This window comes from Phalacrocorax aristotelis, chromosome 6 (assembly GCF_949628215.1).
Source record: "Phalacrocorax aristotelis chromosome 6, bGulAri2.1, whole genome shotgun sequence".
Lineage (NCBI taxonomy): Eukaryota > Metazoa > Chordata > Aves > Suliformes > Phalacrocoracidae > Phalacrocorax > Phalacrocorax aristotelis.
This window is the reverse complement of record NC_134281.1, coordinates 34,766,193-34,779,034: the sequence shown is the minus strand read 5'-3', so window position 1 is coordinate 34,779,034 and position 12,842 is coordinate 34,766,193. Positions and strand designations below refer to the sequence as shown.

Below are 12,842 nucleotides of genomic sequence, written 5' to 3'. Positions count from 1 at the left end.
ATGGTCTAAAGATAAGGCCTTGAAAGCATCATTAATTCTCTAATCCCTGCTAGTTGATACTCTTAAGAACTATCATTAGTAATACGAACTAGTATTGCTCCTTTGGTCCATGGGTAATGATGGTAATCTTTTTGCCTCTGACAGGCAAGTAACTGCCAAAGTTTTCTTCACTCACACTAACCTTTCCCCAGAAGGATGAACAGTCTTTCCCCAGTATTACTTGCCAGAAAGGAAAGACCACTGGAAAAGACCGTGACTAATAAAGAATGTTCCTCCAAGGAGAGGTTTTGACACACTGATATATATTTTTCTTGCAGCAAACAGCAATCCATGTGAACATGCTGGGAAATGCGTAAACACAGAAGGTTCTTTCCACTGTGAGTGTTTGAAAGGCTACACAGGACCTCGCTGTGAAATGGACATCAATGAATGCCATTCAAATCCGTGCCAAAACGATGCCACCTGCCTGGATAAAATTGGAGGATTCACATGTCTCTGTATGCCAGGTGAGGGGAGTTTCTGACAAAGGCAGGGCTTCCAGCAAAGGAAAAATTCAGAAGGCAGAGCGCAAGGAGGGTTGCCAGCTCTGCTGAGGTGGAACACAAAATTGCAAAGCGATGAGGCTAAATGAAATGGTGAGAGAGGGTTTGCTGTGGTGGCACCAGCCACGAGGACTTCACATTTGTATGCAGGAGGGAGGAAGCAATTAGAGGACTGAGAAAGAAACCAACCTCTACATCAGCAAAGGAAGTTAACAATCTGACCTGGAGTATAAGTGAACATATTTGTTGCTATACCCAGTAAAGTGCATGTGCAGGAACTTTGTGAAAGCAAAACAGGTGAAAATATTAAGAGTGTGTTTTGAGATACGTATATGATGATTCTTGGATAATAGTGTTTGGGTTTTTTCTCTGCTTAAAATATCCCAAATAATTCAAGCTCCCATTTACCTGAACAGATAACTGTAAAAAAGTTAGTTGATTGAAACTGTGCTTGTAAAATATACATCTGGCATACCGATGACCTGTGTAGTCTGCTATTTTGCTTTCTGATAGAAAGTGGTAAAAAAGAAAAGGGTGCAAGTTGCCAGTTGCACAGTCTTAGAAAGTATGATGAAAGAATTGTGACCCCTGCAGGTGATCAGCTGATACCTTGAAAACTAGAAGGAGTTTTTATTAATATCTAATATGTTTTGAAAGGTGGAACTCTAGTCCCAAGTATTTCACTCTTCTTAATGTTTTTCTTTTACTCTGTCATTAATTTTAGCTCAAGACTTTTTAGCTATCTATCTGCTGTGTTTGTTTCTTTGCCTTTTACCTTCTATTGGTGCATACCCAAATATATTGATACCTTCCCAAGTGTTAAAACATAACCCCTTCTCATCAAGTGGAAGAAAACATTAGATGTGAATTCAGCACAAGCTTGTCCTGTTACCACCGATTAAGCGCGCGTGTTCAGCAATTGTGAAAAATACACATTCGACATCTGTATTCATCCTCTGGTATATATCCTTACCTCATAGGTTCTGTCCAAACTGCAAACTTGCAATGAAACTAGGCTTAGACTTTCAGCACTGGTATAAGAGGCAGTTACACTCTTAAGGGCATATTCTAAGGCCTTCAGTCACTACTTTATTTTTTTTTTTAAACAGGTTTTAAAGGTGTTCACTGTGAAGAAGATATTGATGAGTGTCTAAGTAATCCCTGTGTGAACAACGGAGAGTGTCTTGACAAAGTCAACCGCTTCCTCTGTGTCTGTCCTCCTGGTAGGCACTTATTTCTTGAAGCTTTTCCTGCTTTACCTCACTGCGTAGATAAACAGTGAGAGATTGCAGGCAGTATATTTCTTGTTAGTTTCTGTTGTCTTAGTGCAACATCTGTTTGAATGAGTGAGTTGCAATCACTGGTAAATAAGAATAGATATGTATTGGTTGCAGTACGATTGTGTCTGCAGCGGGATATAAGTGCCAAGAAACATACAGTTGGACATCTCACCTTAAAGGGTAGTTGGCAGCAAGAATTTCTATTATTGTGGTTATCGTAGTGAGATATAGATGAGTAATTCTAAATATATATTTAAAATCCAGAACCTCTGCATGCTTTCTCTCTTTTTCTGAGGTTTTTAGCCAGAAGCCATTTTTGCATCAGTATAGCTTATATTGCTTGCATGAGGACAGAGATGGGTTGGGTCTCCACTTCCAAAAAGAAGGACAAATGCTGTGAGCCGAGACATCAATGTTAGCTATAGTGTAAACATCACTTGTCTCTGTGAAGGCTGGCAAAAAGTTTTGAGGTCAGAATATACTTGACAAAAGCCTGCTCTGCATCTCTTCTTATTGAGTAACAATGTTCTGGCTCCTCCTTTTGTTCTTTCCTCCAAGAAACATTCCTGGAGTTGGTTTTTTGTTTTGTTTTTCCTTGAAGTACCTAAGGATCTGCATCAGGTGACATAAGCTATTGATAGCTCGTTAACTATTTCAACAAGTGTAATGAAAGATACAGTGCTGTATTGTACCACACTTCACACTGCTCTAGTAATTCTAGTCTGGAGGCTCTAGTGATGTATGCATTATTGTTTCGTTTTAAGTTACTTGCTTTGATTACTTGAAAGCTTTTATTTGTGGCCCCTTGGTTTTATAGACAGGCATACTGTCCAGAGGTGGACACCGCTTGTGCTCCATCTGCTTTATTTCTGTTTGACTTGGCCAACTCAGTTTTCAAGCTGAGGCTCCTTTGACCTGGAGGATAGAAACTATGCTTTGGCTGGTGGTTTGGACGAGGAACCAATCCACCCAGGGTGTGGTTTGTGTGCTTAATGATGCAACAGAGTTTAGATTTAGTGAGCTTATATTTGGGTTGTTTTAAGGGTTTGCTAATAAGTAATTCCTGACAGTGCAGCTGTTTACATTAACTACTTCAAATTACTTCTGGATTTTCAACTTTTTTCTCTGTCTTCCAGGATTCAGTGGTGCCGTGTGTCAGATTGATATAGATGACTGCTCCAGCACCCCATGTCTCAATGGAGCCAAATGTATCGACCATCCCAATGGCTACGAGTGCCAGTGCGCCACAGGTTAGTCGTGTGTTCAGGGCCCCTGAACTGGAGATCATGTGTAACCTAAATACATAAAGGGATGGTCAAAGAAGTGTCAGCGTTCTTTCTTTCTCTGAAATACTGCTTGTTTGTTGCAAAGCTTTGTCTACTCCTTTGCAGCATAGCATAGCATTTGAGCACAGAAAGCCTTTCACTTGTGACAGCAGTAAGTTTGCAATTAGGGGGAGTTCTGGCTTCCCTCTTTCAGCCCCATCTCTTACTTCCCCGAAGGTGACAGCTTCTTCTGTATTGACTGTGGAATCTGCAAGTGGAGTAGCAGCAGTGTGAAGCCTTTTATCTGTGGCTTACCTTTCTTTCTTCCAAGTCAGATTATATAGTATACATTTGAAGAACAGGAGATGGACAGAGCAGTATTACTGTGTATTCTGATGTCTGTTGCATCAGGCTACTTTATGTCAAAAGTGGAAGATTGAAATGCAGTAAACATTGTGTCCTCTGGAAGAAATACTGCACAGTAGCTGCCTGCCAAAATGTAGTTAAAATGATTCATCAAGCATCATACAGAAATTTTGACAGAGCTGTGGATGGAACTGAGGTGGATTTTTTGTATGCACTGAATTCCTTTACTGCTTGGTTAATTACACATTTAGAAGTGTCAGGTTTAATTATGGGATTTTCTTATCTTCAGACCTCTAGGAGTGATGTAGATATACTTTATCTTAATTTTTACATCTGGTCAAATAAGAGGATGTGGGCAGTTGAGAGCTGTTACACTCTAATTCTCATTAAGGAATGACTTTTGGTTGCTTTCAGTTAATGGTGCCTGATCCATTGCTCGTGATGCAGATTCAGGCATGGAATGCATTGGCTTTAGTTCTTCCACTAGGGAAGAGGCCGAACAATTCCTGGAGCTGCCTTTGTCCCAGAAACGTGCTGTTAGGTTCATTACACTTATGTGCAGTTTCTCTCATTTTGAATCGTTCAAATAATCAAATTGTTAAGGCAAATTCGACTTTGCTAATTTATTCTGTGATGTACAGAATATATGAGATTAGCATAAAAATTCCTCCCCAGGCTTTTCACACACACCCCCTCCCCCTTCCCCAAAGTGCCTGAAGGAATGATGAATTTGTTGGAAGTTGGGGAGTGCAGTAGTTCTAATCAGGAGAGGAATAATTATTGTTGTCAGAATTCTCCTTTTGATTACTGTGTGTGACAGAGTAAGCTGACACTTGCAAAAAGAAGAAAAAGCTCAAATCTTCTCCAAACTTGGAAACTACCTTAGAAAGACTTCCTCAAGCTTGTGGGTGGTCTGGTTGCTTTCATTCACCAAGAGTGCAGAGCTTATCAGGCCTAGGAGGGTTTTGGGTCATGTAGCAGAGGACAGCGTGGAGAGCTGTGCCTTGAAAAGCATGTTCTGAATTTGGGCACTAAACTACTGGAACCACCATCAGTGCTTTCCCGGATGAGGAGGGAAGACTACTGCTTCTGTGAAGGCACATGGTGTATGGAGCATTTTCAAGGAACACGCTGAAAGCAACCAAATGTACGTTACTGAAGCAGCAGCTCTTAGTAAAATCCTTCATTAGTACTTTGGCTGAAAATGGAAGATGGACTCTACTAGGGCCTTTTCCATCCTGTCTGAGGGATTCTTATGTTCTGTATCCAAGTGGGTTTTTCTAGTCTAACTCTTGTCTGCAAAGAGTGAAATCTTATCTCAGTAAGGTATGTTCAGTTAAGAGACCAAGAAATATATCTGATCTTTAAGTGGTTCAGCTGAGCTACAATAGGAGGCAAGGTAGTAATTTTGAACTAATATCCGCTAAGTATTATATTTAATATTGACAACCTTCTATAAGACTGAAATGTGGAATTCATCATTGGGGCAGGTCAGTTACTGGAAAATAATGTTTGAATATATTCTTGCTCTATTAATCTCATATTGTGACTGATATGTGTTCCCTGAATGGTAATCGCCAGCTGCCGAAGTGATTAAAAACTGCAAAATGTTTGGCCAAATGCTGTACAGATAGCTCTATTTACTGCTTGCTTTTTGTCTTTTCTTTCCCTTCTGGCATTATTCCACTTCTCCTTCCCAGTGGTAGATCATGGCTTTTCTTTTCTTGAGTTGTCTTAGGTCTTTCCTCTTTTCTTTGACTCTCTACTCTTTTTTTTCTTTTTTTTTTTTTTCTTTTTGCCACTGTTCGTCCTCTTACCGGTTTGTTTTTCTTCCTTCCCTAACATCTTTTTATATCCATCTCTCTAACTAGCTTCCCTTCCCTCTCCCCACCTACTTCTACACCCATTCATCCATGCATACGTTCGCAGAACTTGGAAATGTTAGCCGTCACCTGGTATGTTTGACCAGAGAAATAACCACAAACCTGTATGAAAAATGGGGAGCCTGTTATCCACTTATAATACTCAGGTGAGAATCACTCTTCAGCTGTTGAAATCCCCTGCAGCTTGGTTTGTATCAGTCTCCAGATGGTGTTTGAAATTTGAAGTTCTACCTTCCTAATCTCCAGCTGCTGGAAGGCAGTGTGAGCTGTTGCTCCAAAACCTCCTTTCTGAAAACCATTTATTTTAAATTGTCCCCGTTTCATATAGCTCTGCTCCATCATGGAAAACAGAGCTCTTGAGGGACTTGCTTGCTGCTCTGATCTTCCAGAACATTGTTTTGGCCCTCTGGTGAATAGATTTTGTCCTCTGTTGCTCAGGATGTTTCCCAGCTGAAGCAGAATGAAACAGGCCAAATTGCTGCTTGTTTCATTTCTCCTAACTGAAGAGGTTGCATGCAGTCTTTCACAAATTTGCTGTTGGTGCTTGATTGGAGTTACTGAAAGGTTTTTCAATGAGAGGGGCAAGAAACATTTTAATAAGCAGAGCTGCAGAAGCTTTGACATGAGCCAATGGAGTTCCCTTGGGAAGGTTTCTGCAGCTTCTTTTAGTAATTTCTTGTACTAAAAAAGCCAGCCCCCATGGTATCGTGTAGAGGAAATAATGACAGGAGAGTGCCTTCAGATAGTTTATACTGATGAGAATAAATATTTCTCATTGAGATATATGTGTTTCCTCTCATTGCTACTGTTCTGAATAAACTGAAGGTAACCACTTCCAATGCCAGGATCCTCCATGCAAGATGTCGTTCTGTAATGCTGTGAGCAGTGGAAGAGTGTTGTTTTCCAGGGCTGGAAAATGGGCATCATTTGAGATGCCCAGTTACCCTTTGTGCTGTCTGCCACTTTGCTGATTCTTAATATGATTCTTTCTATACTTGCGTTATATTCACTGCAGCATCATACCAGTTAACTTCTTAATTATTCCTGTTCATCATTTTTCCTTAGGTTTTACTGGCCTTCTGTGTGAGGAGAATATCAACAACTGTGATCCTGATCCTTGCCACCATGGGGAATGTCAAGATGGAATTGATTCATACACATGTATATGCAATCCTGGCTACATGGGTGCCATATGTAGTGAGCAGATAGATGAATGCCATAGCAGTCCTTGCCTCCATCAAGGGCGCTGCATTGATTTGGTGAACGGCTACCAATGCAACTGTTTGCTAGGCACTTCAGGTATATAAAGCACAAGTGGAAGGACTGGATTCTAACAGAATTCAAGCCTTTAATTCTTATGTGTGCTCTGGTGTGTGCTAAATTTTCATACAGAGATAAGGTTATGGTATGAGAGTGTCCTTTGCACATTATTATTCCTTGCTGGTTTGTGTGGATTGCCTAACCCTTCCTAGTACTGCAACTCATCTTGGAAAAATTTATATCCTATTTACTCCCAAAACTCAAGCATGCAGTAAAAAAATTAGGTATGCTGTTCAAAATGGTTTATTGTTTCGTTTAAACATTTAGTACAAGTTTAGGGTCGTATTCAGTCAGCACCCAGTGACTCAGGTGGCATTGCCTGGTGTCATGGTGCTTCTGCATTGTCACTTGTTTGAGTTGCACCAATGCACGTGTAACTTCAAAGCAGGTGGGATTCTTAATTCGACTATTTCTGGGAAATAATTTTGTTGCCTGCCTTGTAAGATTTGGCCTCCTTATTTGTCTAACTTTTTTTTTCCAGGAGTGAACTGTGAAAATAACTTTGATGACTGTGCAAGTAACCCATGCATTCACGGTGACTGTATTGATGGCATTAATCGCTACAATTGTGCTTGCAAACCTGGATTTACAGGTAAAGTCAGCTACCTGATATCTTTGAGTTGTTTTGAAGATAATTATCCAGGTAGCTAAGGAAGCTGTTCTTTGCATACTGACTGCAAGGGATTCAGTTAGTATCTGGTAAATCCTTCTAATCTTTGAATCTCAGCTTCTTACATTACAGCAAGTTCTACCAAGCAGAAAAATGGCCTAATCTGTGCTGTGAAATGCCATTCTTGTTAGGTAATTACGTTCAATTCATGGTTCTTGGTTTTTTAACAAATAAACCCATGTAACTTCGGTTTATTATTTACAGCTTCTTTCCAGAGAGACTGTGGACAATATTAGAGAGATGTTTGATTAGACAGTACCTTGGGCTTTGACCATGAACAGTATTTCTCCTTCTGTGAAAGCAAAGCATTAAGTCAGTGTTCTAACGAGCTGCTCTCCACTCTGAAGTCTCCAACTGAATAACCTGCTTTTTTCAGTACTTTTTTTTCATAGTGTGGTCCGTTCTGTTTCCTTTTTAAATTATAAAGACTTACCTAATGCAGAAAAGTAGGGCTGAAAAGAGAAGCTTTTAGGCACTTTTGGATCCATGCTTAGAACTGTAGATCTACATCAGGACTATTTCTGATGACTAAAGCACATCTCAACACTGTTTATAATGGACTTAATATGTTTTGAGCCCTGTAGGGTAATACGCTCATAAAATAATTGTTGTAAGGCAGTTGGAACTGTTTATAACAGTTTTCTCATCACGTTTGTTACTGTTTATGACTGAATGATTCTAATTAGAATTGATCTGAAATGCATTAGAAATAGCACTAAGAGGTTTCATGTGTCTTGTGCTCTTGTCTTGGCATCTTTCTGAATTTCTGATGCTCCTTCCTTCCTTTGGCTCTGGCATGGTGGTACTCTCTAGTCCCCAGAGCCGGAAGAGGAATGATCCTGATCGCTCTTGCCTTTCAGTCGTCTTTGTTGCTGGCATACCATATTTGTTGTCCTACTGGACTTCTTACTGTTATGCTGTTAAAATAAGTCAGTAATATGATGGATCGGCATGTTCCAGTATTTAAAGAGCTGGCTTGCATGGGGTCTCATGACTTTGTCCTTTCCTTATGTTAAAAATGCTTTCAACTTACTGCAACATTCACTTTGTTTAGCTTTTCAGCCTCATAGAATCTTACGGTCACTACTTCAAGGATCTTGCAGTCATAATCAGAGGCAGGCAAAACAGGAAACGGTGATTTTAGAGTCCCTTTTGCGCAATAAACCACAAGAACTATATTTACTGCAGACAGTATGGCAGTATTGGTTGTTCAAAGGGTAGGTACTTTCAAAGCAGAAGAGCAGGGATCAAGAGGTTTGTTCCAAGCATGATACAGTTGAGTGATTTTTGTCTTCCTAATGAATATTAACCGGTGATTTTTGGTAGAATTCTGTTGAGATTCTTGAATGGTTTGTAAACACTTGTTGAGTGTAAGTGCTGTTTTCCAGGCACAGAAAAGCACTGCATCTTTCAAAAATGCTTCTCTTGACTTCAGTTAGAGCACGGAGGCATGCAAGATCTGTCCTGCTGCATTGGCTTTACTGAGTTGTCTCTCAGTGTATGTTCTTGCAGACATGCAAAGCAAATGTTTATGACAAATATTACTTAAGTATTGGGTTTTCCCCTAGGCCCACGTTGTAATGTGGACATTGATGAATGCACATCCAGTCCCTGTCATAATGGTGGAACATGTGTAAATGAAGTCAATGGCTTTCGGTGTGTATGTCCTGAAGGTTACCATCACCCTCACTGTCAGTCACAGGCAGATGGCTGTCTCAGTAATCCCTGTGTACACGGCAACTGCACACATATTACTAGTGGGTAAGTACTTATTTTCACATTAAACTTATCTGTTGCCTTCTATAATTTTTTTTTTTGCTTGCCCAGAGTTTCATCTTGACTTGATGTTTCTGATTTTTCTATAATTTCTCAGATTAGGATCCAGACTTATCCACTGCCCATGACATAATCACAGGAAAGTGTAGACCTTTAGTCACCAGCTGTCTATGGTGTTTCAACATAGGTTTTTCTGTCCCGCATTGTATTCTTTGCTGTGTTTGCGTGGGCATGTAGCACAGGGTGGACTGCCACCGTCTAAAGGGAGAGTGTGGCAATTCAAGTGAGTGGAGTGAATGCAATTAAAATAAAGAAATGGTTCCAAATTGAATCTTTGGGGAGCAGCAGCTACCTATTCCACTGAACTCTGAAACGTTGAGAATGGAGGCTGTCTTTGGCTAGTGCTGTTCTTGCTACCCAAATACTCTGTATTAAGGAACAGGCAGGCAACTTTTGACACCAGGAAACAGAACAGTATTTGGCTTAGAACAGTTTATCCAAGGCTGAGATTTTTCAGCTTTAGTCACACTGTTGCATTCCTGAGAGAAAGAAGGAAAGCTCTTTCTGGCTATTTTGATGGCAGTAGTTGATTCTGAATCTTCCCATCCAGGAAGACCAAATGCTGATTTCAGGAGGCCAGAATCAGACCTCTTTTTGGTAATGATTAGTCTGGAAGTGCAGGGCCTCCGGAGTCAACAGGTTTGGGGAGGTAGGGCTTGTGTTTGCGAAACTTCCCAACTGTAAGTGGAATAGCAGTGCCTCCCAGATGTGTGCTGTGTCCTGGGAGGTATTGTCAGCACTTGGGCAAGGAAGTGATTTACCACTGCAGGGTAGCTAAGTAGGGCAGGATTCAGCACTTTCCCTGGAGCTGGAAGGAAGGCTGCCTTTATTGCTAATTCAGCCTCTATGTAAGCTTGGAAAACAAATGTTTTGGTTCATCTTGTCTATCATCTGTCACCTGCATTCTTATTTATGCCCCTGTACACCTTACGCTGGGTGCCAGATAAAAGAAGTCTTGTTTGCATGACAGGGAGGGAGGTCAGTGTGTGTGTTGTGTGGCCTGAGTCCAGGGTGATTCACCAAGTCCTTGGTTCTATGTCATATGGGTGGAGTGCTGCTCTACTTCAGATTTTGAAACATGATGGAGAAGGTTGCTCCTGCTCCCAGCCAGCTGTTTTAATTTGTAACCACTACTTTGTATTAAATCAGGCTAGTTATCTTTGGAACCTATTGTTCCCCTCCACTTTTTCAGAATCTTTTTTTTCCTGTCTTTGTTTAAATGTGTTGAGATGGTCTTATCAAAGCAGAAGCATATTTCTGGTTGACAGAGCACTTTGTGGAAACTGTAATGGAGGGAAGTGTGGCTTCAAGGGAGGGTTTATTTTCGGTATTTTCAAAACTATACAGCTGGGGTAAGCAATCTAAACATAACTTAGGGCTCTTCTAAAGAAAGGTCTTCTGGTTTTCTCTCCAAAACTAATCTGCAGGAGAAGCTGGTGGAGAAGTTTTTTCAGAATGCTCTAAAATTACTGCTGCTTTTGCCTTTGAAGGTACAAGTGTGTCTGCGACCCAGGCTGGATAGGAGATTACTGTTCAACAGAAGGGAACGAATGTAAATCAAACCCATGCCAGAACGGAGGAACTTGTGAGGATCTGTTGAATGGATATAGATGTGCCTGTAGGAAAGGCTTCAAAGGTGAAAATTCAGATAGAAGTTTCTGTTCTCTTTTTCCTTTCCACTTCATTGAACCCTTAGTGCATTTTAAACTTTTCATTAAACTTCATGCAAATAGGAATCAAGAGGGGAAATGCCATGGTTGTATGAAGTTAAAATACAGGCACTTCATGTAGACACGATACAGTATTGGAATACTTAGTAAGACCATATCTAAGCCTTGTTTGGACTCATTAAGAAGTGTCCTGGTGGCAGCTCAGCTTAATTTTCTTTGTAAGAAAGTTAGACTGAGATACATAAATGCACTGGGAATTGAAGGGGCATTAAACTCAGAATTACTGTGGCTGCTCTCTGCTTGTATCCACTGAGCCCATGAGGAGTTTCTTTCTCTTTCTTTTTTTCTTTTTTCTCCTTTTCCTTCTGCTTAGATTTCTCAAATATGGAAATGCTGTCCACTGCTGTGTAGGATAATCATGCAAGTCACAATCTCTTTGGTCCTTCTTCCGAGAAGCACCAAGCTCTTAGCAGCATACTCTCCTGGTTTTTCCCCTTCTGCTCTCCAGGTGTGAACTGCCACGTAGTGGTTGCTCCTTGTTCCCCTGATCCTTGTGAGAACTCGGGAATTTGCCAAGAATCTCCTGACTCTGAAGGCTACACCTGCCAGTGTGCCCCTGGCTGGGAAGGTAATGTGGATGGGGAACATGCTGTACTTTCAACACTGAGCAGTATTGGCACTGGGCCTTTTGACCATTGCCTCAAGAGGGGTCTTACTTCTGGACTCTCCATGTTTCAGGGGAGAGATGTACAGTGGACATTGATGAATGTCTCTCAAAGCCCTGCAAAAATCATGCTCTGTGCCATAATATTCAAGGCAGTTACCTGTGTGAATGTCGGCCCGGCTTCACTGGAGGAGACTGTGACAGTAACATTGATGACTGCCTTTCAAGTGAGTATCACCAGATTGTTCTGTTTTCCAGTTTTCCCTAGAAATAATTTTACTGTACTATTGATGACTGCTATTTGATGGATAGTGAAAGTTCTTTTATAATTTCTTACCAAAAAGAAAAGAAAACCCCAAACCTCAGCTTTGTAAGACTTGCATGTTGGAGGGAGTCAAAATCTATTGTGTTCAACCACTAGAAATGGACTAGTGTTCTAACTGATAGCAGGAGCTGTTCCCAGATTCTTACCTTGAAAAGTTCCTTAGAGTTTACGTACTTTAATAAGGAGCACTGTTAAATGAAGAATTACATTTGCCTGAAATTTTCATACACCAAGTTAAAATAACACTGCAGGGCTTACCTGTATTTCATCATTAAGCTTGATTGAGGTGTGGCTAGAATCTGGGATATAGCAGTCTTTCCTGAAATGCCTCTGCCTGACATTAATGTTCTGGAAAGAGAGAGTCCTGTTGCTGTTCCAGTTAATCCATATTTGGAAGCAAATTAAGCAGCAAGAAGGTACTCTGTTCCAGAATAGGTATCAGTTGCAGTAGGATAGCCTATACACTGATGAGTACTGAAATTGTTTAAGTTGCAAGAAAGCAAATGTTAATTTGTTGGCCTTGACACTGCTGTTTAAAAGGGAAACCAAACACATAGTAACTTCTTTTTTCTTGCTGCGCATACTCCGTATCATCATCAGTTAAAATCAGAGTCTCCTGAGAAGTGTCATGTGTTTCAAAGTTCAACTGTTACTATTTGAAAAGTGTTGTATCAAACCTTGGAGGAGTTCATAATGTTGTAATTGTTTAATTGGCTGTCTCTTTAAAAAAAACCAAAAATCTATTTTTATTAGCATAGCTTAAAGCAAAACTGAAGTTTTAAAGGCTTTAGGTATGAACTTGGAGAGTTGTGTTGTGCATTGAAAAAAATTTAAATTTGTGAGTGCTGTAGAGAAGGATCCAAACAAGTCTATTAGCAGAAGTTACCGTGGGAGACCCCAAAGCAGCACTGCTGAAAGAACTTCTAAGACTTCTGTCTCAGCCTGAGCTTTTGATTGCCTTTTTCTGAGCCAGCAGGTACAGTACAAAAAAAAAAAGTCATGTAGGTGCATTGACCCAGAG

General features: G+C 40.5%; 1 protein-coding gene across 2 annotated transcripts in view; it reads left to right on the top strand.

The window, feature by feature from the left end:
• Positions 1-12,842, top strand: part of NOTCH2 (notch receptor 2) — an 87,357-nt gene that overhangs the window by 44,978 nt on the left and 29,537 nt on the right. For both annotated transcript variants that reach the window (XM_075097133.1, XM_075097131.1), the window contains exons 8-16: positions 318-506; positions 1,652-1,765; positions 2,959-3,072; positions 6,402-6,635; positions 7,138-7,248; positions 8,895-9,087; positions 10,653-10,798; positions 11,341-11,460; positions 11,571-11,723. In XM_075097133.1, the coding sequence (XP_074953234.1) occupies positions 318-506; positions 1,652-1,765; positions 2,959-3,072; positions 6,402-6,635; positions 7,138-7,248; positions 8,895-9,087; positions 10,653-10,798; positions 11,341-11,460; positions 11,571-11,723 (1,374 nt within the window). The remainder of the gene's footprint in view (positions 1-317; positions 507-1,651; positions 1,766-2,958; positions 3,073-6,401; positions 6,636-7,137; positions 7,249-8,894; positions 9,088-10,652; positions 10,799-11,340; positions 11,461-11,570; positions 11,724-12,842) is intronic.